At 41.3% G+C, this 26,103-nt stretch overlaps 1 protein-coding gene across 1 annotated transcript in view; it reads right to left on the bottom strand.

The window, feature by feature from the left end:
* Positions 1–508: 508 nt before the first annotated feature.
* The window catches only part of kif18a (kinesin family member 18A), a 35,323-nt gene continuing 9,728 nt past the window's right edge, over positions 509–26,103 (bottom strand). Inside the window, exons 6-18 of the mRNA XM_053617082.1 lie at positions 24,200–24,397; positions 18,803–18,979; positions 17,365–17,439; positions 17,020–17,120; positions 14,562–14,724; positions 14,078–14,242; positions 12,641–12,762; positions 11,493–11,737; positions 10,930–10,989; positions 5,376–5,757; positions 5,066–5,158; positions 4,147–4,256; positions 509–3,688 (exon numbers count right to left, since the gene is read on the bottom strand). Coding sequence (XP_053473057.1) covers positions 3,549–3,688; positions 4,147–4,256; positions 5,066–5,158; positions 5,376–5,757; positions 10,930–10,989; positions 11,493–11,737; positions 12,641–12,762; positions 14,078–14,242; positions 14,562–14,724; positions 17,020–17,120; positions 17,365–17,439; positions 18,803–18,979; positions 24,200–24,397 — 2,031 coding nt within the window. The 3' untranslated portion in view covers positions 509–3,548. The remainder of the gene's footprint in view (positions 3,689–4,146; positions 4,257–5,065; positions 5,159–5,375; positions 5,758–10,929; positions 10,990–11,492; positions 11,738–12,640; positions 12,763–14,077; positions 14,243–14,561; positions 14,725–17,019; positions 17,121–17,364; positions 17,440–18,802; positions 18,980–24,199; positions 24,398–26,103) is intronic.

Genomic DNA, 26,103 nt, shown 5'->3' with positions numbered 1-26,103 from the left:
TTTTATGATTGGGAAGCACTTTGAGATATAATGAAAAGTTGAAAGTTTTATATAAAAAAAAAAAAAAAACTCGTCTTTTTCATATTCTAATTCTTAAATGAGAGCAGAGCCCTAAAAGGTGCCCTAAAAGCATGTTTGGAAAAAAAACAAAAACTAACAACACCCCCCCCCCTTCCCCCCCAAAACAATACAATGATAACGCTGAATAACTGAATGAGCAGTTTTATTTCCAGGCCTATAATAACGTTGGACGAAAAACTGCTTTAGGCATTTTTGATAAAGTAATGGGTAAGTACTCATGAAACATGAATATAAGAACATGAACCCACACTCAAGTCAACATGGTCTAATTAATTACAGACTGATGTCATACAGTACACTTCATGTAACTTGATAAGACTATGACTCCTGACACACATCCCGAATCCGGCGTTATCCTGTCTTATGTCAGCAGGCGGAATAACAGCCGTAACGTTAGTGTGTTAAATATGTTTGGCGTGCCGGCGGGTTGAAAAGCGCTCAAGGCCGGATTGTGCTGTAGGCTCACAGACGCTGCTGTAATTACCTGGGGGACAAAAGAATGGCATCTGTGAAGCGGCTAGTTGGGGTTGGGGGGAGGTGGGGTGACAACGATGCTGTGTCGCATCGTGGGAGGAGTGCACGCATCTGTTTACATCGGCACGTAGGAGGATGAGTGCGTCTTCTTCCGCCACTCACCTGTTATGGGAACAGTGTGAGTTGAAACGCAGCAACAGTATCCCCAACCCCGGTTTTCTCGTCACATCGTTTTGTCCTCACTTGCCTTCGTCACTGTTATTTTTATGAACAAAACACATAGCTATACTGTTAATGAAATGAACACGTGTTCATACTAACAAAGATAGGAAGTAAAAAAATAATAAACGAGTTAGTAAGTTGCGTAGTGATTCAAATGCGCAGTGTGTATGAACAGTTTTGGTCTGCTTGAGATAATCCCTACTGACACTAATGTTTACAAACATGTATTGGCTTCGGACATTTTCTGACAGATATGACGAGTTCCTGCAGTAATATCAGCATGGACTGGTTTTATTGATCTAGCTAAAGAGATTGGACTAACACATGGAGTGCTTCTGTTATTGACAGACATTTGCAAGTGCAATCCTAAAGGCTAAGAAGGCTCATTTTGCTAATTGGCGAAGAAACACAATGCTCTCTGTTGTGATTTTTGCCCTTTAAGCCAATCAGACAACTTCACATGCTTGTGTAACATTTGACACAAAGATGTTTCTACCATAAATATCACACAAAAAAACACTGTAATAAACATGTGAGGTCTCACATGGATCCGAGATAAGACAATGACTTCGACATGATCCTAGATTCTACCTGCAGTTGCTAAGCAACATCCGCCTCCGGCCTCTCGCTCGGCCTTATTGGACGCCGTTTCAGACACAGTATCCGCCTCATTGGCTGAGACAAAGTTAATAAACTTTAGTCGAGACCTCCCTTTTTCTGGAAAAAAAAAAAAAATCCAAAAGAGCTTCAACGAAGACATTTTCATCAACGACTAAGTGTGACAGAGCAATAGAGAGCGGAGAGAAGAGAGATGTGTGTGCTGTTCAAGCCTTGAAGCAGATGCACTCTGATGCAAAACACAAGTATTGAAACTTGCATCAAAATGTAGATATTTTCACTGCAGCAGTAGGCACAATGCTCAGCCCTGGAAATCCTGCTTGAATAGAGATGGAGAACTAGCAGGCAGGTGTCCAAATGCATGTTTAACACCATTCTTTTGTGATGTTTGGCAGCAGGAGTATTTAAAAAAAAAAAAAAAAAGAAAAGAAAAGAAAAGAAAAAAGTGACCCAGGGGACTAAACTGACGAGCTCACATTACTGTTTTGTCTACAGCTCAGTATCAGTATAAACAGTGACGAATGCTACTGTATGTACAGCACAAAAATCTATCACATAATTATCACTCAGTGGTCCATGAGATCTTTCTCATTTATTCCTAACAAGAAAAAAAACAACCATACCTTAACATAAAAACTGTTTCACAATAAACACAACCTAATGTGCCATTGAGCTTAATGCACGATGAAACCATAGAAACCCTTCATATCAGAACAAGCTGCTGGTCCTCTTCTGTGCTGAACTCCTTTACCTCCTTCTTGTTGATTTTCTAACGAGCTTCTGTACTTACGCCCGGAGCCGATGTTTCGGCTGGTACAGGGTTTATGAACTCCTAGAGGAAGTGTCTGTTCTCTGATACACTCTCGATCAGTCCATACAGGCTTTCGCAGTTATTATTATTATTTTTTTTTGCAATATTTGGTTTTGCTGCAGCTTTTTTTTTTTTTTTTTTAAAAAAAAGCTTGCGATGAAATTTGCTGGATTTGTGTGTGCATTTTTGTTGTTGCGGAAAACTACTTGAATTGAATGAAATTGTTCAGCACGGTCTTTTGTAGTGATGTCTGTTGGTAAAGGAGACCCTTCTGTACTCACGTTTGACGCACGTGAATTGAAGAGGGTTTGGGAGGAACGCACGTTGTGATGACGTCACATGACGCATTTTGGCGCAAATCTGTGGCGATTTTGAAAAATTGCAAGCGCCTACCAATATTGGGGTATTTCCTTGATTGTGTTCATTCCTGTGATCGCAAAATCCTGGAGGGACCGCTCAATGGGAACCGGGACAGGGTCAAAACATTACATTCACTCACTTATTCTAATATTTTGAGATACTGGATTTTTGATTTTTTGTAGTACGTTTTGTCTGTAAATGTGGCGAAGATCCACATACTTGCACAAAAAGAGGTAATTTGACTGACGTTACAAATGACCAATCACAGACTGTTTTCCTGTAGCCAGCAAACACATCACCACTAACATAAAAATATATATTTAATAACACTTAAACACAGGATTCTGTGAACCTTTTTCAGTCTAGTGAATAGATCTTGCTCTGAAATGCCATTTGTGTTAGACTGTTATACAATCTTCTGCTGGAAACACAAAGGTATGCTTAGTCAGTCACATTAAGACCTTCAACATCCTGAATCTTGTTGCCAGAAAACTATATATGTTTTTGCCCTGAAGAGATGTATATATATATAAATAGAACCTTCAATGAACATTTATTGCAAGCAACTGCACATGTAGAAAAAAGTATCCAGAGCATTTTATTGTAATGTCTTGCCTTGTACAGGAAATATTAATTGTCTAAAAGGTTTCTATAGAAGGAAAACAACGAAGGACTAGGAACTAAAAACAAAAACCATTGCAAGTTTATTTTTCCACTTGACACTAGGTTGAAACATTCTATGTACAAAATTATTTTTAATATTGTTAAAAAGCTGTACATTAAAATAAAAAAAAATTTAAAATGACATTCACTACATCAACACGGTCCAGTTTATACCCTTAGGACGTCTCGTCTCTTCAAATCTCCTCACAATGTCCATAAGGCAGACGTGTGTGTGTGTGTGTGTGTGTGTGAGAGAGAGTGATCAGTGCATGAAGCTTTTAGAAGACATGTGTGGTTAAGTGGTTATGCTGGAGACATTTCACATCCTCTTGGTGACTTTCTTGAACAGTGCAGCGGGGCCCAAAAAAGCAGATTTGGTCTTACGAGGGCCGAGCTGATGGAGATTTCCCTCGGATACGCTGCGTACCACTCTCCTGCTTGGCTCGTTCTCGGATGATTCTGAAGAGTGAAAGGACAACATGAAGAAAAAAATTTTAAAAAGAGGAAAACAATTAAATTGCTGTTAGAGACTTGTAAATAAAAAAAAAGTGAGAAAGACTGATGGGTTAATAGAAAGAAGACTGGGAAGGGAGACCTCAAGTGTACGAGGCAGTGAGAATGGGAGGAGCCTGGGAATATGTTTTGGCCGAGAGTTTAACAGCTGTCAGGTGGCCTTGCCCTAACACTTCATTAGCACTTAGACAAACATAATAGATTATATAAAGGCTTAATAAAATAAATAAATAAATAAAAAAGCCACAAGGGATGATCGTGCTTCACTTCTGAAATAAAGACAGAGCCCAGAGGGACAGCTGGAATTCTGGACAGCTGGAACCTAAATGAAGATGTCAGTAAAGGGATTCAGTGGAAAAAAAAGCAATGCACGTGAATCAAATTGTATGAAAGACCATGCTTACTTCCAAAGCGTTGCACCCGGAGTGGTTTCGTGGTATCGGAGGGATCACGTTTTATACGTTTGGGAGCTGCAACACTCTGGGTAGCATCTGGGCCAATCTCCTTTCCATTGCTGGAGCAGGGCACAAACATGCACATAGAACTGTAAGTATTCTCTGCTCACAAATCAGGGGTGGATTAAAAAACAAAAAAAAAAAACCTAGCACAGGCACCAGATACAAACAGATTCCCTACCTAGGCTATTAAAATTTTATTCTTGGTTGTGAGTCTAGAGGACAAATAAATTCTTGTTATTGACTTTCGGAAAATAAAAAAAAATGACACTTGATATGTAGCTATGTATAAACTTAAATATTTAAATGCTCCAACTATAGTGTTTCTGAATCCTGCTACCTGCTGCACTACACACATCAGCTGCACCACGATGCAGCCGACTGCACGATGGTTTTAACCTAGGAGGCTTAATTAGCGCTCATGGGTGACAGATGATCTTTTCAGAATCCGGAAAGCCATCATTTTACAAGAAGTCACCACGTGGTTAAACATAACGAGAGAAAATAAATACAAATTTTCGCACAGCTGAAACATTGACCAACGACTTTGTGACTTATTGTCAAAAGCACAAATACAAAGTGTTATATGATGGTATATTCCCCCGTCTCTCTTAATGCACTTAACTAGCTTGGTTAGGTTTCCAAAACATAACCAAAACATAGGTCTGGGCAGGTTTGGGTCAGCTAAGAAATTTCTAATTTGTACAAATTAATTTGACCGGGTTTCGTTCATATGACAAGCGACAAACACTGTTTGTTTCATACAAATCGAGTCAGGCAATTAATTTTATACACACACATATACATATATATAAAACAAATATACCAAGAGACCATGTTAGTGAGCAGTTACTGAGTCAACACTCACCTGTTGAGCTTGCGTTTTCCATGTGCTGCTGATGTCATGGCCATGTAGGACGGTTTGGATCGCCGAAGATCAAGAAGAGATGGAATCTCCAACCTACAAACCACTCAAAGTTATCACCCTCCATCATTCACCTGGATAAAAGCCCTGACCATCTTACAACTGTGTAGCAAACTTTAATCTTTAACCCTGTGTTGTCTCTGCACCACATTTTGTCAACATCCCAATGAAGGATCTACTGTATATAGCACACACTCCAAGCTGAATGTTTTCCCTAGACTGTGCATTTCGAGTGATGCTCATTCGCTCCTACCTTTTAGGGGCATCGTTGGAATTATTGGCACGCAGGACACGGAGTTGGCTCAGGCCTGAACCTCCAGGGGGCTCGTCTGATTTGGGAGACAGGATTACTGTGCTGTTAACCTGAATAGTCTCGTCCCCCTGTTCATCTCCGCCCAAGTCGAAGGTGGAATCAGGGTGGATGGAAACTGGAGCGGTGGAGGCCTGTGTCTCGGGAGTGTACGGCAGCGGGTACACGCCCTCTTGACCCAGCACCTCCTGCAGGCCTGGAGGACAGTGAGACGGCACTGCACCTTGACATCCTGAGCCAGGCTTCACAGGAGAAATTGCCAGCTTCCTCCTGATTGGCATTTTAGGCACAGTTTCAGATTCATGCTCCTCTCCAGGGGTAGGTTCTGAAAGAGAAACAGGTAAAAGAAAGAAAAAAAACAGCACTTAATACAATTAATAAGCTAAAATAAGCAGACATTAGTTACTTTGTTAAGTTGGTTTAGTCTGTAAAGCAGACAAAACTGACATACAAAGCAAAGTTAGGTAAGACAGATAGCCTGAACAGACTGAACATTTAGTGCGGCTCCTTTAGATGGATGCTTTAATAAAATTGTTAGGTTTGTTGATTAGACAATTTACCACAGGAGAACATTCAGGTTTAGAGAAATTCACAGAGTTATGCATTAACCCACGGGTCTTGGCCTTTCAAAGAACGGATGTGCATCCACTCCTGAGCTTTCTGAAAAAGCTCCATTTAAGTTTAAATTAGGAGGAAAGAAAGTGTGCCATATCAGTCAATTTCTGATCTATCCAGTTCATATTTTTCTCATGAATTCATTTATCAATTGCCTGTTAAACAGGAGCTGTGTATTTTCGGCACAGTCCACACTTAACCAACAAACTGATTGATTAATAATATTCGACCTTAAGAAACCGCTTCTTTGTGTGTGCTATACTGCAAATAAGTTCGCACGTCTCTCTTATCCATTCTATACTATGCCAATCCTATGCGTGTGCGCTTCCAAATCCATGCCGGCTCTGTGACACACACGACTTGTGCCCTTCAAAATGCAAATCCCTACGTTGTGTTCTGTTTTTATGCTCGGTGTGTGTTGGGTGAAGTATAAACACTGTAGAAATCCACGTTAAACTGCCACACGCTCTACACAGTCGACACAATTTTAAATAATAATTTATACCAATGTTACTATAGTCGTACATATGTTTTGAACAATGGGGTACTGGAATAAAGCATGGATTTGTCAAATGGTTGCTAAGCTGTGTTTTCACAATGCAGATGTGTCACTGTGTGTCATTCGGCGTGAGCTCTACGTTAAATTCAGACAAATCGACGAAAAGGCAAACCCAAACACTGACGATGTGAGCGGAATCGCACAAAATCCTGATCAAGGTCCTCTCCCTTCACTTCTTAAAATGGTACACGGAGTACAAGCACGCACCGATGACGGATGATGAGTCACACGTTCATTCATGATACTCCCAGTCCCTCTTCAACCACACTAGCACTCTATATCCCATATGTTCAAGTTTATTCATAGAGCTGATGCTTCTATCCGGAGTAGTTCTATATGCATCCACTACTGAATAATTTAGCTATTTTCGTCACCTGGTCAGATGAGTCAGTAGCAGTGCACCTGACTGGAGAGGAAAGTGGGAGAGAGAAGGAGTGCAGTTCAGGGTAGAACGAGGATGAGAAAGAGAAACCAAAGACTGTGTGTGTGTGTGTGTGTATAAAAAACCTCAAATCAGAGAAAGTGTTGTCCAGGCAAGGTGTTTAACAAACACATGCTGTCATGGGTAACAGGTTTCATGCGATGTGTGTGTGTATGCATAGGGAGGCTTAAGGATGCTGGACGCTGTTGGAGAGGTCCGACACTGAGTATCGAGCGCTGAAGTATGCTGGAACACGTCGCGTTCTCGCTGCACACTGACTCATGGACAGAGTAGGGAGGAGGGGAGAACATGTGCAGATATACAAAGAGGAAGTGTGATTGATAAAGACAGCAGCTGTATCCTTTAAGAGCTCCTGTCACTCTCTCCAAGTTGGACTGCCTGAAAGGACAGCATGTTGCTGTAATGGCTAACAAGTGCACGAACCCTTATACAGGAGTGTAGGGGGGGGGGGTTCAGTAAAAACATATTAGAGATGAGCTGAGGCCTAGTGTGCCCTGTTCGATGCTCACGGATAGAAAACAGCACTCGTCTACGTCACTACTGGGTCTGAATGACAATAACACAAACAAACACACACTGCTGGATGATTGAAGCCTGTGTGTGAGGAACGCGGTGTAATAACAGACAGGGCTGAGGGTGATGTTCGAGGTTTTGTGCGTGTACATGCCAGAGTGCTCCGGATGCCGTATTTCTGGATGATGGGATTAATACATGCACGAAGTTCTATTTCTGGAGGACAGAACGGCTCGGATTAGGGTCGCCTGGCTGCTGCCTCCCTCCCTCCCTCCCTCTCGCCATGCTGATGATCCGGCTGCGTTTCATACCCTACGTGACTGAGCCCCTCAGCTCGCCGCCTGTCCCTTCCTCTTCCGCTCGGCAGCGATTTTATGAATGAGACTTGGAGAAGAGCAGGGGGAGCGGGGTGGGGCCGCGAGGGGGGGGAACGAGAGAACGAGAGGGAGGGAGGGGTAGACTGAGAGAGTAGAGGAAAATGAGACTGCAAAGAAGGATGGACAAAAGAGAAAACAAAACAAGCGAGACTGCAAAATAAATCACCGGAAGAAAAGAAGAATGCATAAACACTGATGTAATTAAGAATTATGTAAACACTGCTTAATGAAATGAAAACGGAGTGGGAGAAAGACACAGAGATTATGAGGAAAGAGATTACACGAGAAGCACGGTCCAGAACCGGATTCATTTCACGTTCTTTTAAATCTGAAAAACTGCCACGAACGACAAAAGGAGGAAACAGTTAGAGTATGTTTTAAAGAGTTCGGCTTTCTTAAATGTATTCCTGTGTGAACGATAAATCGGAATTTTTACAGAACTGATATTTCGAAATCTGAGAAATGTGGCACAGGCCAAGAGCAAAAGCTATTGATTGGAACAGAATAAATCCATTGGCCAAGGATTATGATTTATTCCTAATGCACAATTTAGAAGTCAGCCATATAAGGATTTTAATAGGTCTCAGTGCTGCAGATTATTTCTTTTCACCATCATTTCTCAGCCTCACTGGCTTTATGGTTTTCCCTCTCACCCAATGCAGGACCCCATCTGGGACCTAGTGTGTTCCTATATTTCCCCACAATGTGTCTCAATCAAATGAATAACACCTGTTCTGCAGCAAATATCATTATGGCCGATTTACAGAGCCATAACTCAAGCCGTCTACCATTCCCCAATAGGGTTCCTCCCTCTTTCTTCCTTTCCCCTTTTCTCAATATACGCTTAAACGTCTGCGAGTGTCAATTTATTAAGTCAGCTGTGCAAAGGAACCGTATCGCAAACCCTGGTCTTTTCTCTGTGTGGAATTTTGGAACAGTTTTCTCTCATGTTCTCGATGCTTGCCACTTTTCATTCGCAGTTTATTTCATGGGATGCAGATTTGACTTAACTAATTGCAACTTCTATTCAATGTGGATGACGGATCCGATCTAGCAGCAAGTACAAAAAAGCCAGAAAAAAAAAAAAAAGTATGGAATGTCTGCTAAAATCTAATCACTGGTGAGAAAGAGTAAGTTGTAAGCGTTCAGAGTGACGTGACAACAAAGTGTTTGGCATTGTCATGGATCTGTCTCCCTCGCTCTTACTCAAATACACACATACACAAGAAACATGAGTGATGCGCGCGTCACTGGAGGCTGGATTAATGACTGAAGCTGAAGTATGTTGAAGTGCAGTGTGGGGAAAACAGAGTAGAGGATTGAAGGGACAAAGACAGAGCTGTGACACACGGCAAGGAAAATGGCAAAAATAAGGAGCGGTATTCGACACTTTTTACACAGTTCCAGTCATGTCAAAAAATAAGTACACCCCATGAAAATGTTTTTTTTTTTTTTAAAACATATTTAGACAAGCAAACATTTGATCCTCTTTGAAACAGTGCCTATTAATAAAGATGATACTCTGTCAAATGACATAAAATCGACATTTTGTAGTAATTTTCACAATTTAAATTAACCAAAAAACAAAAACAGGTCAGTCACATGGAAAAAGTAAGTACACCCCTACATTTATCACACCTTCAAATTCATATAATTAGAATCGAGTGTTCTAGATTGGTTGTCAGTGATTAGAACCTGCTCAGGGAGTGCAGGTGGAACCGGTCTTATTTATACTCCTCTCATATCTAGTGTCTGGTGTTCCCTTTGCTATTGAGGTGTGTGGTGTCTCCATGCCAAGATCTAAGCAGTTCTGCAAGGCCTTCAGAAAAAAGTTGTGGATGCCTAGGAGTCTGGCAAGGGATTTAAAAAGATCTCAAAATTATTTGAATTACATCATTCCACTGTACGGAAAATAATCCACAAGTGGAGCAGATTTCAAACAACTGCCAATTTGTCCAGGACTTGCCGTCCCAGCAGATTCAGCCCAAGAGCAGACCGTCTGAGGCAAAAAGAAGTCTTCAAGAACCCCAAAATTTCATCACAGTATCTGCTAGCAAGTCTTTCAACTGTTGGTGCCAAAGTGCATGCTTCTACAATCAGAAAAAGATTTCACAAATTTGACCTGCATGGGAGGCTTGCCAGGAAAAAGCCTTTACAAGATGACAGTCTTGTAAAGCCTTTTGGAATAATGTGCTCTGGTCAGATGAATCAAAGATAGAGTTGTTTGGCCACAGTAACAGCAGAGATGTTTGGTGCAGACCAAAGACAGCTTTTCAAGAGAAGCACCTCATACCAACTGTGAAGCACAGTGGTGGAAATGTTATGGTTTGGGGTTGCTTCACTGCCTCAGGGACTGGACAGCTTGCATTCACTGATTCAACTATGAATTCTGCATCACATCAAAGAGTGCTTGAAGATAATGTGAGACCATCTGTCCGACAGTTAAAGCTGAACCGACAGTGGGCCTTTCAACAGGATAATGATCCTAAGCACACTAGCAAATCCACCAAGGAATGGCTCAAAAAGAAGAAATGGAGGGTTATGGAATGGCCTAGTCAAAGCCCGGATTTGAATCTCATTGAATTGTTGTGGGGGGATTTGAAAAGGCAGTACATGCAAGAAAACCCACAAAAACATCTTGTAAGTGAAAGAATATTACATGGAAGAGTGGTCACAAATTTATGGTTATTTCTGCTAAAGGGGGCAATACTAGCTTCTGAGAACAAGGGTGTTCTTACTTTTCCCACAGAAGAATATCACATCTATTGATATTTCTTTTAAATAAAGTATTGAAAAAGCTCATTTTCCTTGTGGTTATGTTCAAGTATATCAACTTCATTAACAGGCACTGTTTCAAAGAGGATCAAATGTTCGCTTGTCCAAATATGTAATAAAAAAAAAATTCACATGACTATTAATGTTTCACTTTTATTCATCCCTGCAGCACTTTACGCGAGCATGAACCACGAGAATGATGGCACACACGTTTACCTTTCGGTGAGCTAGAGAGTTTGAGCCGCTGAGAGACTCTGCGTGTGTGTTTCTCGGCACCTGTAGAGAGTTGAGACAGAACTACCATTGGATAAAAGCACTTCACACAGCTGTACACACAAATAAACAAAGCTACAACAACAGGACTGTTAAACTATCAGCACGAATGAAGTTTTACTGTGATCATGCAAAAATCTACACTAAATCAATCAAAACCTTTCTCACCCAGTTAGTTCATGTCCCTGGACCTAATGTGTATCCTCTGTATTAAAACCAAAACACTGTTTTTCCGTCATTACTAACGAAAATTTTATGAATACTATCTGCCTCCCTGCACAGGCAGGGAAAAATATCATGTCATGTTTCACCTCAAGTAAACAGTGCTGAGCGTGTTTCCCTCAGACATAAGTTCAGTTATGGAAGATGTGTGATGAGTTTTGTCCTTAAATAACTGAGTAAACACATAAATTGAATACACACTGACTTGAATCAATTCTGATGTGCCTCTGATAATTATACAGTAGCTGGCCTAGAAACTGCCGTTCGTAGAGCGCAGCACTCACTGCATGGTGTGTTCTGGTGAGTGATGAGGTGAGAGAAAGACAGAATGGGCTGGAGACAGGTGTTCTCTGTGCACCCGTTTGGTTCAGCGTTCTCTTCTGTGTTCTCCTGGTCGGCCCACACCACGGCCCGCTCTCTCCGCACTAGGTGATCCAGCTCCTCCTGCTCGGTGTCGTCTGTGGAGATGCCTGCTGCCTGAAGGGCCAGGCGCTGGCGGCGGTAGGCAGGAAGTAGGGTGTGAACCAGTCTGGGGGGGGGGGGGGGGGGGGGGAGAGAGAGAGAGACAGACATTCTGCATGAATTTCAAGGTTTTAGCACAATGATCAAATGATCTGAATAAAGACATGGAAGTGGCAACTATTCACAGAAAAGCAGCTGTAGCAAATTAAATGCAGGATGCATATCCAACACAGAACATTAATAGAGACTAGGTGGTTGGTTTGAAAGAAAGAAAGAAGAATCATATAAATATAACTTCTAAATATTTCTATGATAAATATGTATCGTAATAAATAGGTTAGTTAACAAACTACCTCTCTCTGTGTAGTACTGCATTTAACATAAAATACATAAATAATGACAATTTCAATGACAAGAATTGAGCACAAAATTTTAACATCTAACCGTATAATATTACAGTTTTAAAAAGTTATAAAATAGTGCTGATACCTGCGATATCTCAAAAAAGTGTATTGCGTCACAATATCAATATCATTTCATCATACTGAGAAAAAAAAAAAAAAAAACCTCACGCACTTGGGGGAAAAATCTCTGGTGCATGAGACAGTATCATGAAGAGCAATTATTGAAAAATACAGACAGACTGTGTAACATCGTCTTTTTATATTAAAAAAGGCTAATTTCCATATTATGACGGTCACCAATGTTTAATAAACAAAACACACACACAACGAAACGAAAACCCCCAACCCCCTGTAAAATAAAAAACACCAACCCCCAACCCAAAAATGTCAAATTTAATTTAGGATTTAAAATGAAATTAACTGTACTTGAATTGATTGCATTTTAATTCGTGTGAATGTATAATTTACACCAATGTGTTTCATTCATCAAATAATATGTGAATGAAGATTTTGAACCCACTAGTGTATATGTTGCTTATTTCTACTCTGCGGGGTCTGATACGTACTTGTGTGTGTGTTTGTTTTCTTGGTCCTGCAAACTGATGAGATAGCGCATGTGCTCGATGTGCTGCTGCAGGTCAGCCACCTGCAGCTGCAGTCTGTGGCATTGCAGCTCCTTTTTAAGCTCCTACACACACACACACACACACACACACACACCAATGAAAACAGTTATCAGTACAAACAGACAGTTTCATTTTGACATGTTTAAAGAGATGATATAGGCTGTATAAATACACAAAGCAAATAAATTAGCACAGGACTAATGGTGTTCTGGCTTTGAATGCTCAGTGTGTTGCTGTGACATCAACATTTCTTTCTCTTTAAATAAACTGCTAGTGAATATTGGGCCATACTGTGCTATCTCTCTCCATTTCTCCACGGATGCTAAAAGGAAGAAATACCCCCCCCCTCCAATTTGTCAACCAGTAGAACAGAGAGCTAAAACAATGAATACAGAGCTCATAAAAAAAGACAAGTGGATAAATGTTAAAATCTAATGTTAGCCAATTACCTAACTTCAGCCAAGCCCTCAATATAGTCAGTTGTAGTTAAACACATCACAATTAAAATGCAATTAACTGTGCAGCATCACTAAGATTTCTCAGAGAATATACATCAGCAACAACAACAACAGGTTTATAAATAAATAAATAAATAAATAAATAAATAAATAAGGAGCCCAGTCTCCCAAGCACTCATGCTAGGTGGCTGGAAAAACAAACAGCAGTGTAAGTGAAGAGGGGGTAGTGCACTGACGTGGATGGCTCATACAAGAACAAGGAGACAGCAGGAGGAGGGTTCTGGGCCTAGAAGGGATCAAACTGTACCAATCCCTCATCTATACCGAGAAACCAGTAGAGAGAAGCTCTGGCACAAAAACAATAGCGGCAGGTCTCAGCTCCACTGATTTGTTTCAGTGTGGCCTTTGTTTTTCACTTGCTCTCTGCGAATGTGCTTTCTGAGGAATCTGTTACTATCCTCTGACGCAGGGATACGGAAACGCAAGCAGATCACGGAACATTGGACTGGTGGGTGAATCGCTATGATGCTTTACTTCTAGGAAAAGAAAAGAGAGAGAGAACGACAGGTAGAGAGAAAGCCAGAGTGAGGTGTATAGATTCAGGAAGTAGCTGAGCGTGAGAGAGAGATAGAGATAGAGAGAGAGAGAGAGAGATCAAAGTAGGGAGCATTGATCTCAGTTCTTCGCTTATTTTTAGCGGGTTATCTTTTGGCTTCCACTCAAGCGCTTCCGCATATATTTCAGGTGTAGACCCGTTTTAAACAACAAACAGCAAACATAAAACCCTTTTCGCAGTTTCTAGACAAGGAAGCAGATCCATATCTGAGGAAAATATTATCCCTCAACCGGAAAACAAACAAACAAACTATTGCCATTATGAAAGCCCATGCAGCTTGTGATCTCTGACCCTGGAACTGACCTCTGGAGTGTGTCCGTCGTGCCCAAGCAGCTTCATCTCGTTTTCGAGGCGGTGGAGCCAACCTTCGTTCTCCTGGAAGCGCCTCCCGCTTTCCTCCAAACGCCTCTGTAGATGCTGCCGATGAGACTGCAGAGACGCCAGCTTACGCTCGTACTTACAGGTGGCCTAAACACACACAAACAAACACGAAATGTTAAATCCTCACTAGATGAATTCAGGTTTTCCAGTCAGTGCACACATGACATCATCATAACCTGACCTGACATAACCCTGCCCCCAACATCCCCCAGCCCCCCAACCACACCCCCAGAACTGGGGGGTGAAAAACAACCAAACAAACAAAAAACAAAACAAAACAAAAAAACACACCACACAGCTTGAGCTAATCTTTTGAAAGCCAGTGATAAAATGTAAAAACACAACATGACCTCGTGCAACCTCATTTTTATGCTTGGCAGTGTGTGTAAAAGGGTGAAACTGGTACCTTCTCTGCTTTGTCATCTGGGAAGAATAGCATGCCCTGCTGGTGCCACTCCTCCCTGTGACCGAGCCTCAGCCGGTTCTCCTTCAACTGCTTCTCGATGTCCAACTGCTCCTTGCGCAGTAGCAGCCGTGCCGCAAATGCGCTGCGCAGGGACTCGGACATTCTGCACCACGACACAAACACTATTTAACAAGGCTTCTAGTCGAAAGCCCAGCGCTGCAATGTAGATTTGTATAATTTGTCATAATTATCACTTGGATGTTTATGTCATACTAAAGGATCATGTGGGTATATAAACAACGCCAACATACCAAACAATGATAGTATTGTTGAGAATCCAAACATTGCGGGGCAAAGCAACATACACAAAGAAAAGAAATGTAAAACCTCTGTCGTTCTTGAAAATGGCGAGAGTACAATAGAGCTAGTTTATTTGAAGTCAACAGCTACTCCCACATGAAGAGGGTGTGGAAGCCTGTGTAAACCGGTAGCATAGACAAACAGCATTTGCAGAAGGACAGCCACATGTATACGACGCCTCTCTTCTGGCACTGAGGCCGTATCAGAAGAGAGCTGAACTTGGCGTGGATTTAAACCAGCGAACATGGGGGAACAACTCGGTAGCCTGGGTGTCTCCAAGCAGCGGATTTACTGAAACCCCTTCTCCAAATGACTTTCTCAAATCAAAAGTTTGGCATGTAAACATGCTTCATGGTTCTGTGACACACCTAGATGCTGTGTTTACAGTGTGAGCTACTCATTCTCACCACTTGCTGCACTACACACATTGGATTTGGTTGATGGTAGAAGGACCTATTCTAGGTAGATGAATTGTTGCCTTATGGATTGAAATCGTATTGTGTGGAAGCCTGAGGTTTACTCAGTCCATACCAAGAGTGCGCACAAGTCCTGAAAAGTGAAGCCAAAACATTTCGATCGTCTCCAGGTGGCTGGATGCGGTATAAACCCCACCCTCTCCATGTAATCTAATAAACCCCGCCTTCTCCATGTCAGGCCATCCCTGACAGTTAATCAGTTAAACATACTATGCTATTCAGTAAGTAACATCTATAATTGCTAGCACTGTACCTACTGTATCATGAAAAGAAGCTGACTAAAACCAAAATGTTTCCAAATTAAAAATTAAACTATTAACGTGAATGAGATTTCCTTTTACATGCGCTCACTTGCTCACAGCCCCTCTAAAGCCAGCTGTATCGTGAACCCTTTCTAAACACAGTGAACAGAAACACAGCCTGAATGTCACATACAGATGGATTTTAGGATGCCAAGCACAGACACGCACATAGAGGGTGTTGTGTTCTGTTGCACATTGTTTGGGCTATCGATTGGGGCTTTGTGCGCTCGGTGTCGGACAATTTCTCTAGTGCTGTGCCGTCGCTGTTTGAAAAGAGCCTTTAATAACAGGAACGCAGTGAGGGTTAGAAAACAAACAGCTAGAAGCATTCGGTCAAAATATCTGGCATCGTTGCGTATTCAGATGAACGTGCTAGGTTTGCGGTTTCCGGTGGCCAGAGACATTTTGAAGATCCGCAATCCAAGTTTTCAGCTACAGTTGGAACGCCGAGTTCATTCGCTATGTTCGGTTAACGCTCGAGTGCCCTCCTCCTATCTGGAAAACGTACACAGAACCCACACATTCACCGCAGGAAGGTATTTGTGCGTAGGTGGGAGTTGAGCGTGTGAGGGAAAAATGCTTTAAATGCAACAGAGAAGAGAGAGAGTGAGAGAGAACGAGCAAGAGAGGTCATCAATAGTGTGACGTAGGTGCAGTGGTGCCACCGGCAGCCTTCTGTGTACGGAGAGTTTTGAATGCAGGCAGGAGTGTGCCGCCATTCCACCCTGCTGAACTCCTCCCTTCTGTCTCCCTCGCCTGCCTCCCAGTTGTGAATTCTAATGCTGGTGAATGAAAATGCGTAGGAGTAGGACTCATTCAGTCCTCCGCCGCCTACTCTCAACCCCCCCCCCCCACTCGCTTTTCTATCTCCGTCTCACGGATGGCGCTGCAGCACTTGCTGACGAGCGCCTCGTGATGCAGCCGGACAGGGAGACGGAATTGGCGAGGGACGAGCAGGGCGCGTTGCCACGTTATGATAAATTCCCATCTCTGAATAAGTAGCTGGAGGGAAATAATTAAAACAGAAAAAACGCGAGCTTCCATTCCTGGCGGGTCTGATGAAAAATGTCGAGAAACAGAGACCTCCGCCTGCGGTGACCTCGAGTCTTGTTCCGTGTAGTCTTACTCATCGATTAGTGATACGTATTAAAAGTTTTCAAAAGACGGCGTTGAAAAGAAGTTACTCGTTACACACGACATACAATAAAACGACAACCGAACAAACAAAAACGCTGGGCTCATGCCACACACCGCTTCCTGCAAACTATGCCCGGCATGTCTGCGTGACGGCAAAGGATGTGCATGCACATGCAGGCTTACTTCACAATTTCAACTCTTTTCTGGCTGGAGATTAGATTGAAGGCAGGGAGCTCCATCTTCCTCTCCTCGTACTGTTTCAGTTTCTGTTTCAGCAGCATAATCTGCAACCACACACACACAGACACACTTAGCCTGGTCTCAACCAACATGCATTTCGAATTATCTTATCCATCTCATCTGTCAAAAGAAACAAACCGTATTTACACACATACACAGTACAGGCTATGAGACCTATGATGTATGTTTGCATTTAAGATTCTCCTTGCAGGACACACAATAGAGAGTAATTATGAGAAATGTAAACATGACCAAAATAAATAAACAAACAAACAAATAATTCCTTACCTCAGCCTTTTGTTTCTCACATATGACTGCATACTGTCCAACATGACTGTCCACACTCACAACATTACTTTTCAGCTGTGTGAGAGATGACAGAAAAGTGCGTAATTATTACATTTCAGATACACAGTCACCGGGCCACTATAATAGCACTGTAAACACCTGCGCACCTCCTCATTCAAGCAATTATCAGATCAGACGATCATCTAACAGTAGTGCAATGCATAAAATCATGCAGGTCAAGAGCTTCAGTTAATGTTTGAAGATCAGAATGGGGGAAAACAAAAAAGAAAAAAAAACGTTATCTCAGTGACTTTGGCATGCTGTAGTTGTTGTTGAGGCAGTTCTGAGGGCGGGAATGCCTTGTTGAGAGAGGTTGGAGGAAAATGGCCCTACTGGTTTGAGCAGACAGGAAGGCCAGAGTAACTCAAATAACCACTGTTTACAACCGTGGTTTCAAAATTCACTACAGCAGCAGCAGCAGCAGCAGCAGCAGCAGAGCACACAGGCTTCCAGTCCTGTCAAGCAAGGCTGCAGTAGACATCGAAAATGACCAGGTGATGTTTTTCTATCCAGTTTCGGTGAACTCGTATCCACTGTTGCCTCAGATTCCTGTTTTTTTGCTGACAGGATAGGAACCCGATGTGGTCTTCTGTTGTTGAAGGGTCATTTTTCTCATACCTGTACTGGTAATGTTCAGTCTTCACTTCCACGACTCTTAAACAGTATTTTATGATGTATTTAGTATGTGTGCATTCACATGTGTAAAATATTATAAATATCTGGTTTAATTTACGTATGAAATACTCGAGTTTAGTAATAATAAATGAATAAAAATCAAGGGGTTAGGAAAGAAGAAGTTCATCCTTTATATCTTAATTGCTTCAATTTCCAGACTTTTTTTTTTTTTAAATGCTGATGAGAAACAAAAGTAGCTATATAAATATTGGCTCCTAAAGCCAAGTGTCTGAAAACAGATCAAATAATGCACTAATCAGTGAGAAAATTGGTTGCGTGATTAGATTCTCTTGCTAGGCTTCATAGAACTTTCTTGGATGTGTATTAATGACAGGCCATGCATGATACGAGAAGAAGAAACCAAGGTTGTAAGCTTGTCTTCCATTTTTGTGGGTTAAACAGTAGGAACTAAAGTTGTGAGCGGGGATGTGGAGCGATGCTGAACGAGGACTGGTCTGAGAAACCATTCGAGTCAATCGTTTTGGATTTATAGCCTTGACACTTCATACCTAATTTGCATAGAATTGAGAACATTTCAATTGTAATTTCATGCTGCTGTTCCTGAAATTGTGGTTCTGTGTCAGTCATGGACGTACATCAATGGCTGGCTGCTAAAAAATTAATAATGAATAACTTAATATGCTTATTAGCGGGTGAGTTTTAAAATCTGTGCTGTGTGTGTGTGTGTGAGACATGATCTTACAGCGGACTTGATCTCCTTGGCCCGGTTGGCATACTTGAGTGTGTTGTGCGTGTCCTCGTACGATAGCGATGACGGGCTAACGTTTGCGATCATCACGGTTCTACAGTTCCCGCCCAGAGAGTCCTTTAGCAACCGCGTCAGCTTGCTGTCTCTGTAAGGGATGTGAGTCTTCTTACTCTAAACAAGGAGGGGAAAGAAAAAAAAAGCCAAAAACAAAAGTAAGCAATCAATTATTCCGCAAGCAATATTAGATTCACAAGATATGGCTCGACAGACACCTTTGTAAATGAAAAGCGCACGATTTGCTTTTAAACCAGGTCTCAGATTCCGACTGAGACAGGAGGCGTGACATACTCGTTAAAAGTGCACTCCTGAACATGGCCACAGTGGCAGCCTATTGATTTGAACTGGCTAGTGCTGTATTGTAATACACGGTTCGAAAGGATGTACATGTCTTTTTTTTCCCTCTTTCTTTTTCTCTCTGCGTATCTACGCAGGAGTGAGTCACATTTCACAGCAGCTGACCCAAGGCAATCTCAGGTTCTAAAATACCAAGCAAAATCCCACAGCTCAGTTGAAAACTCAACAAGCATGAGGTTTTATGACCAAATTACTGCACAGCTGGGTGTGTTCAGGAAGCTGTTGGCCCTGCATACACATATGGCAGCAGCTCCAGGTGGAAGGACTGGGTGATTCCAGTTCACAGGGAGCTTATTCGGTACAACTACACGCTGCATTTGGGACTGGTGTGTCTCTCGACGGGTGTGTAATGAGTGTATAGAAGGAGAGTGGGCTGAGAAAGAGAGAACGAGCGTGAGCAAGCAAGCAACACATTACAGTTTACATAACTTTACAGTTGATTTAATTTTCATTGCAGTTAGGAAAACACCAGGCTGTAATTAAAAGAAACAGATTACGACCACATTTTTACCATTTTCTCTCTAAAGCCTGTAATAAAATAAAATTTCACGAACTGTGCAAAGCTAAATTAACACGCCCCAATGGTTGTCTACAGCAGAGGCTCTCGAAACTTCTGCAGCTGGGGAACCCTTTAACTGGACCGCCTCAGTACAGATTTATTTCATCAACATTATTTAAGGGTGTACAATAACATTTAGACTATTCGTTCGAGCTACAGAGCTTTCTATCCCTTAACTTTCCGCCGAAAAACACAATAGATTCAAGCAGACACTGTTTATGAGCTTCTTGTTTTGATTTATTGAGGTTTGGATTAAACCAATCAGATACTAGAGACCAGCCAAGCAATACAATAAATATAAGAACTCAATAATAATATATTCACTTTGATAATGGCGTGTTGTTCTTTCCACCACTGTAGCAAAATGGGGTTCTCAGGCCCGACTCGGACATCTACTGGTCTACAACGCCTAGTCTTCTTTCTTTAAACAAATATCATACACACTTATCATGAATTAAGATTTTCCACAACAGCATCACTTATCTTAAAAATTTTCAAGCTGAACAACCCCATGTTTTGGCACGGCTTTAAATGTCTATAAGGAGCAGGCCATGTTTGTCTTTGTGGTGTGTGTTCGGTGTGTACGAGCCGCCTGTTTCGGGTGTGGGTAAGACGAGACGTCTGTGTGACAGGTTAATGTATGCGGATGTCATGAAAACAATACCCACAAACCCACACTGCAGTGAGGCCCAGAGACAGGGACAAGCCTGCTCACCTTACTCCCCTCCGCTACCAACACTAACACACACTAAATATTTTCGTCTTTAATTGCACCAGCATCTAGACATACTATGATGCTGTATTGAGTACTAGAGACATATTGTTATGGGGAAAAGCTGCCCAAAAGATATAAATCATGCAAATTAAAAATAATATACCTAAAAACACTAAAAAACAAAACAAAAAAAAGCTGCTTTTGGGGAGAATGAACTTAAACAAGAACTATACCATTTTTACGTTTCCATTTTATTCATTTAGCAGACACTTTTATCCAAAGCGACTTACAAATGAGGAAATACAAGCAAAGTGGAGAACAATACTAAAAATAGAAGGAGTTCTACCGCTGTACCACATGACTAAAAAAATATTATTTACAGTTGTGAGTCGAGCTTATTAGTGCATGTTTACTACAGTGACTTTCACTTCTGTTACCTTTAAGGCCGACCTCGGTTCCAGCATAAGACTTCTTGGGAAAGGCTATTTCATAAACTAACCACAGTACTGGACAAAAGCAAACACCCTGGATGGAAAAAAACAAAACAAACAAACAACCATCACCACCACCACCACCCAACACAGCAGCTAAGATTATAAGACAGCCTTACAAGGCTCTGTGCTGTTCAGGCAAATAAACAAAGCGAACAAACAAGAGAAAATGACTTGGATGTCGGCTTGCGAAAGCAAACTCAAAACTTTCAAAAAGTCCTTCAGAGGTGCCTAGGAGTAGAAAAATCATTTCCCATGCACATCTCAAAGAGTTTACCTGCTACTGAAACATTTACCCCACACAGGGCAAAAATCGTACCACTGACAAAGACGACTCAGGACAAAGGGTGGTTCTGATGATCAAGCTCTAACGGAGGGATCACCTGCACCACACACCCACAGCCCTCATCATACACACTCTATTAAAAATAAATAAATAAATAAACAAATAACCAACCACAGCCTGTTTCTAATTAGTATCACAAGCCATGGGTAAAGGTCAGAGGTCACCCGGACCAGATCGAATTACTACCAACTGATTTCTATCACTACATGACAAGAATCTCAGGGAGTGAACGCTATGAAACAAACGAATACTAAAAAATTTAAACATGAATAAAAATAAGACAATACGATAACAAATTAATCAAAGAAATACTCAGCATCAGTTTGAACAAACAAAAGCAACGTGGATGGATTTTGTTCGATTTCAAATCGTAAACACTAACCAGCACCTAACCGTAACCTTAAATCCTAACGAGCCACGTGAACATTAAAGTAAAACTACCTCTACTGCTTAAGCAAGAACATAAACCTAGGACAACTTATACCATTAGAACAAGTTTGTCTCTAAGATTTGACACACATGTTGATTAATTCATTACACTGTGCTCACAGTTCACATACTTGTTTATGGTAAACCTGTTTTTATTCATTCATCCGTGTGTATTCTGCATACAGAGTTAATCGTTTGGTTTGGCGTGTAATGATTTTCGCACATTCCTACTGTACGAGACAAATGGCAAAGTGGATCTTGTAAACCATGAATAAAACAATTATGTGCATAATGCTATTGAGGAAAAGGGCAAAAGAAAAACAACGTGTTCTCTAGCTGAGCTGTGGCAAGTCCTCTAAAACAAACAGAAAAGCAGTTTATCACAGCTAATGACATGAAACACTTACAGGCAGATTTAACAGCATTTTGTGAGACTACAATCTATAGCAGTCACGCGCTAATGGGATCGGATATAAATTACTCTCCATCCCTTTCGGCACGGGAAAATCCGGATACGGCTGAACACAGAGTGTGTGGCGGCGGCGTACTGGAGCCAAAAGCAGTGCGCAGACAGGGATCCCACACACACACGCACACACACACACACAAACAGAGGCCCCTGAGGAGAGGGATTAGTGTAGACAATAGAGGCAAGGCTAAGAGAGGTGTAGCTCTCCCAGTGCAGATAGCATCAGTTCAGCCCAAAAGGAGAAGCGCAGAGTCGGAGACTGATATCCTGGGAGCGGATGCCAGGAAGAGCGTGCCGCACTGGGACGCAAACCCGACTGACCCCGGCCGCCTGGGTGCCAAAGGATGTTTAGAGTGACACACGGGAGTTCAAATCAATTGTCCGTTATCAAAAAACGTTTTATTAAAAAAAAAAAGTTTTAAATATTGAATCACTTATTAAAGACTTACACTACCGGTCAAATTTTAGACACACACATTCTTTATTTTTTCCACAGTCATCAAAACTCTGGAGTAACACACATGTAACTATGGGAATGTTGTGATAAAAAATCCAAAATAAATCAAAATAATTTATTATTTTAGAATCTTCAAAGCAGACCCCCTTTTGCCTAGAATTTCCAGAAATTGGCATTTTCTCGACCGATTTCTTGAGGAATTTCCCCTGAGATGCTTTTTAAACAGTATTAAAGGAGTTCCCACCTACGCTGGACTCTCATTGGCTGCTTTTCTGGATATTTCGCTCGAGTAATCCATTTGAAAAAATACTTTTTGTAAATAAAAAGTTAGTTTTCTAATGAAAGAAATGAATACGCTGGCAGGATTATATTTTTTGTCTACAACACCGATTTCACACATTTAATCATACACATTCAGATCAAAAGGTTTTTAAGATCATGAGAAACATTTCAGTCGAGTGTCCACAAACTTGTGACCGGTAGAGTATTTTCCTCAATTGACACTTATTTAATAGAATAAGCAATAGTACATTATTTTAAAATGAGGAATTATTTAAAAAAAAAAATAAAAAAAATTCCCATTTATGAAAAATAGAACTGAAACAAATCTGAATATCCGATACTGGCTCACTACAACTACTTCTAGTTAGAGCTGGGCGATATAACAAAAATATCATATCACCTTACTTGAGGACATTTCTATGATACACATTGTGTATCACGATATATAACGTAGCTATCAAACTGCCTGCAAACAAAAACACGTTTGAGTTTGACAATACTTTTCTTTAATGCCTACAAAGACAAAAAAAAAAAAGATTACTTCAAAATCAACAGCATCCATTCAGTACGATTTAATTTGTAATAATTAAAAACGTAAAAAATACATCACCATACCAACGATATCTCAGTAAGGTGTATCACGTAATCATTTATCACGATATCGATATTATATCGATATTTCGCCCAGTCCTACTTCTAGTGCATTATACATCATCGCTGTTACTGCTTTGAACATTTTTTACTTATATTAATGATAATATAGTGATGCTTGAGAGATCTACAGGGTGTCTGAAAAGTCACATGTAGAGCACATGTTGTAAATACGGAAAATACAAAACGAAGTACATGTAAGTACGTGTGACTTTTCAGACACCCTTGTAATTTGGAGGGGATAAAATCTATTTGTTTTTCATATATAAAAGTCTTTGACGTCCTGACGTTCACAAAAAACGAGGGCTAAATACGTATCCTGAAACAGAGTGCTATTATTTCAGCTTGATTATTTTTAAGATTTATTTTTAAGGTTAAAAAGCCTCAGTTTGGCAAAATGTTAACAAAGGAGATTGTGATGATAGGGTTTGAACAACCAATTTCCCTACTTGGTGCTTTGGAAACAAGGCACTTAGGCACACTATGGCTCACTTGGCAGTAGAAACAATGGGGGGGGGGGGATCACCACTAGGATCCTGCTCAGTGCGGGCATTTCTGTCTGTGTGGGTGACCCTTACCTTCGGGTCAGCGAGTGTGTTGATGACGTTGGCCAGGGCGAGGAGAGAGCGATTGATGTTGGCTCCTTCCCGGAGGCGAGCTCCTTTAGCGTTGGTGGCGCTGGCCTTCTCTGAACCAGCCAGGTCAATCAGACTCATCTTGGCTACACGCACGCTCGGATTGAGACAAGCCGTCTTATCCTGCTGCCTCAGGTAGATCTGCCCAGGAAGACAAGCAGAAGAAAAACAAAAAAGAATGAACGAGTCAAGTCAACATGTGTAAAAGACCTTAAGGGTCTTTGTTATGTAAGAAATAACATGACAGACCGTGCTGTTTTACAAAAATAATGCTCCCAGTGGGGAGGGTGGATGTGCTGATGCAGCGCCCAAGTGAAGTTCCGTTACTCCGGAAGTGCACTGTGTCTGTATAACAGCACGGTCCGTCATGGAGTGTGTTGTTCCACTTACACCGCTGTGATGTGCCAACGTTCGCAATGTTCAATTTCTTAATGAACAACACGTCACGCTTTTTAACGGTTTACAGTTAGATTTAATGTCATGGAACACCCGAGAGACAAATCAGTTCCTGTTCTCACCTACGTTATAGCTGCGATTAACAGCTGTTCCCTCATCAGCCTCTCTCTCTCTCTCTCTTTCTCTCTCCCCATCAGATCTCCCCCTCGCTCTTTCATTCAATCGGATCTCACTCCCTCCCTCTTTCTTTCTCAAAATGTAGCCTGCCACTTTAGCAAGAAACCAGAAAGCGTAAACTCCTCTGTCCTGTGCTGGGAAACTCGGACTGTTAAAAACTGCTTAAAACCGAGACTCCACCCATTAACGCTAAGTAAATACAATATCTCCTTAAAAACATCTCCACATGAACGATAATATGTTTTACTTTGTTAAACAACGAGACATTTATTATTAGTCTTAGATTATGTGGAGCAGCCGCTGTACAAGTCCCTCTATATGAGCGGTTACTATAGAAACACTAACGTTTCAGAGCGAGCGTGTTTACGTTAACCTTTCGCTGCTGAATTCTCAAATCTGATTGGTCAAAAAAAATTGTTGGTTCATTTTCTGCAACAGCACACCCTAGACAGTAGTACTGGCTGCAATTTAGGATTTATATTATATCATGGTTCGATTCTGGTGTGCGTTCAAACCGTATAATGCACAGGTAGTTCCAGTCAGTTTAATCAGCGGTATAAAATCATGCGCCGCCTTTAAACACCTGTAACCATGATAACACAGTTACAGCTGCATACAGTCGTCAAACTCACTGCTTCGTTATTAGTAGAGACGCTGCACAGACGCAGGTAACTCTCTCTCACACACACACACACACACACACACACACACACACACACACACACTCTCTCTCTCAAAACTATTTATTATAATTCATTCAAATACACTACCGGTGAAAAGTTTAATAATAAAATAATAAGAATAAAAAATGGACATTTTTTATTTATTGAACAAAGAAACGTGTCTATTTAAGCAACATCATACGAGCAAGAGTGCTGTTCCACTAAATGTCAGCGTGGCCGTGAGCCGTTTATTTCTTGCGCCCATGAAATGAAAATAATTCCAGAAGAAGCCACAGCTGGAGAGAGTGTTGCGTGTTGCCATGCAACACACAGACTGACTGACAGCCTGTAGTAAGTGTAGTAACGGGTTCAACGTAATGAACTGTTGCTCTTGAACTGGAATTTTATGTAGCGGATACAGAGATGTGGAGGGATACGAACAGCGAAAGGTCGCAGTGCTGTTACAGTAAATATCCACACTCTTGGAATGCTACTTGTTCTATTGTATATTGTATCTGTTGTGCAACGCATTAAACATTAAATGTAACTAATGGATGAAAATGACTGTAATTGTCAGCAACCTGTTGTGCTGTAAGAGGAAGAACACTCTCG

This window comes from Ictalurus furcatus, chromosome 27 (assembly GCF_023375685.1).
Source record: "Ictalurus furcatus strain D&B chromosome 27, Billie_1.0, whole genome shotgun sequence".
Classification (NCBI taxonomy): Eukaryota; Metazoa; Chordata; class Actinopteri; order Siluriformes; family Ictaluridae; genus Ictalurus; species Ictalurus furcatus.
The sequence above is the reverse complement of the archived record's forward strand: the minus strand, read 5'-3'. Positions and strand labels throughout refer to the sequence as shown.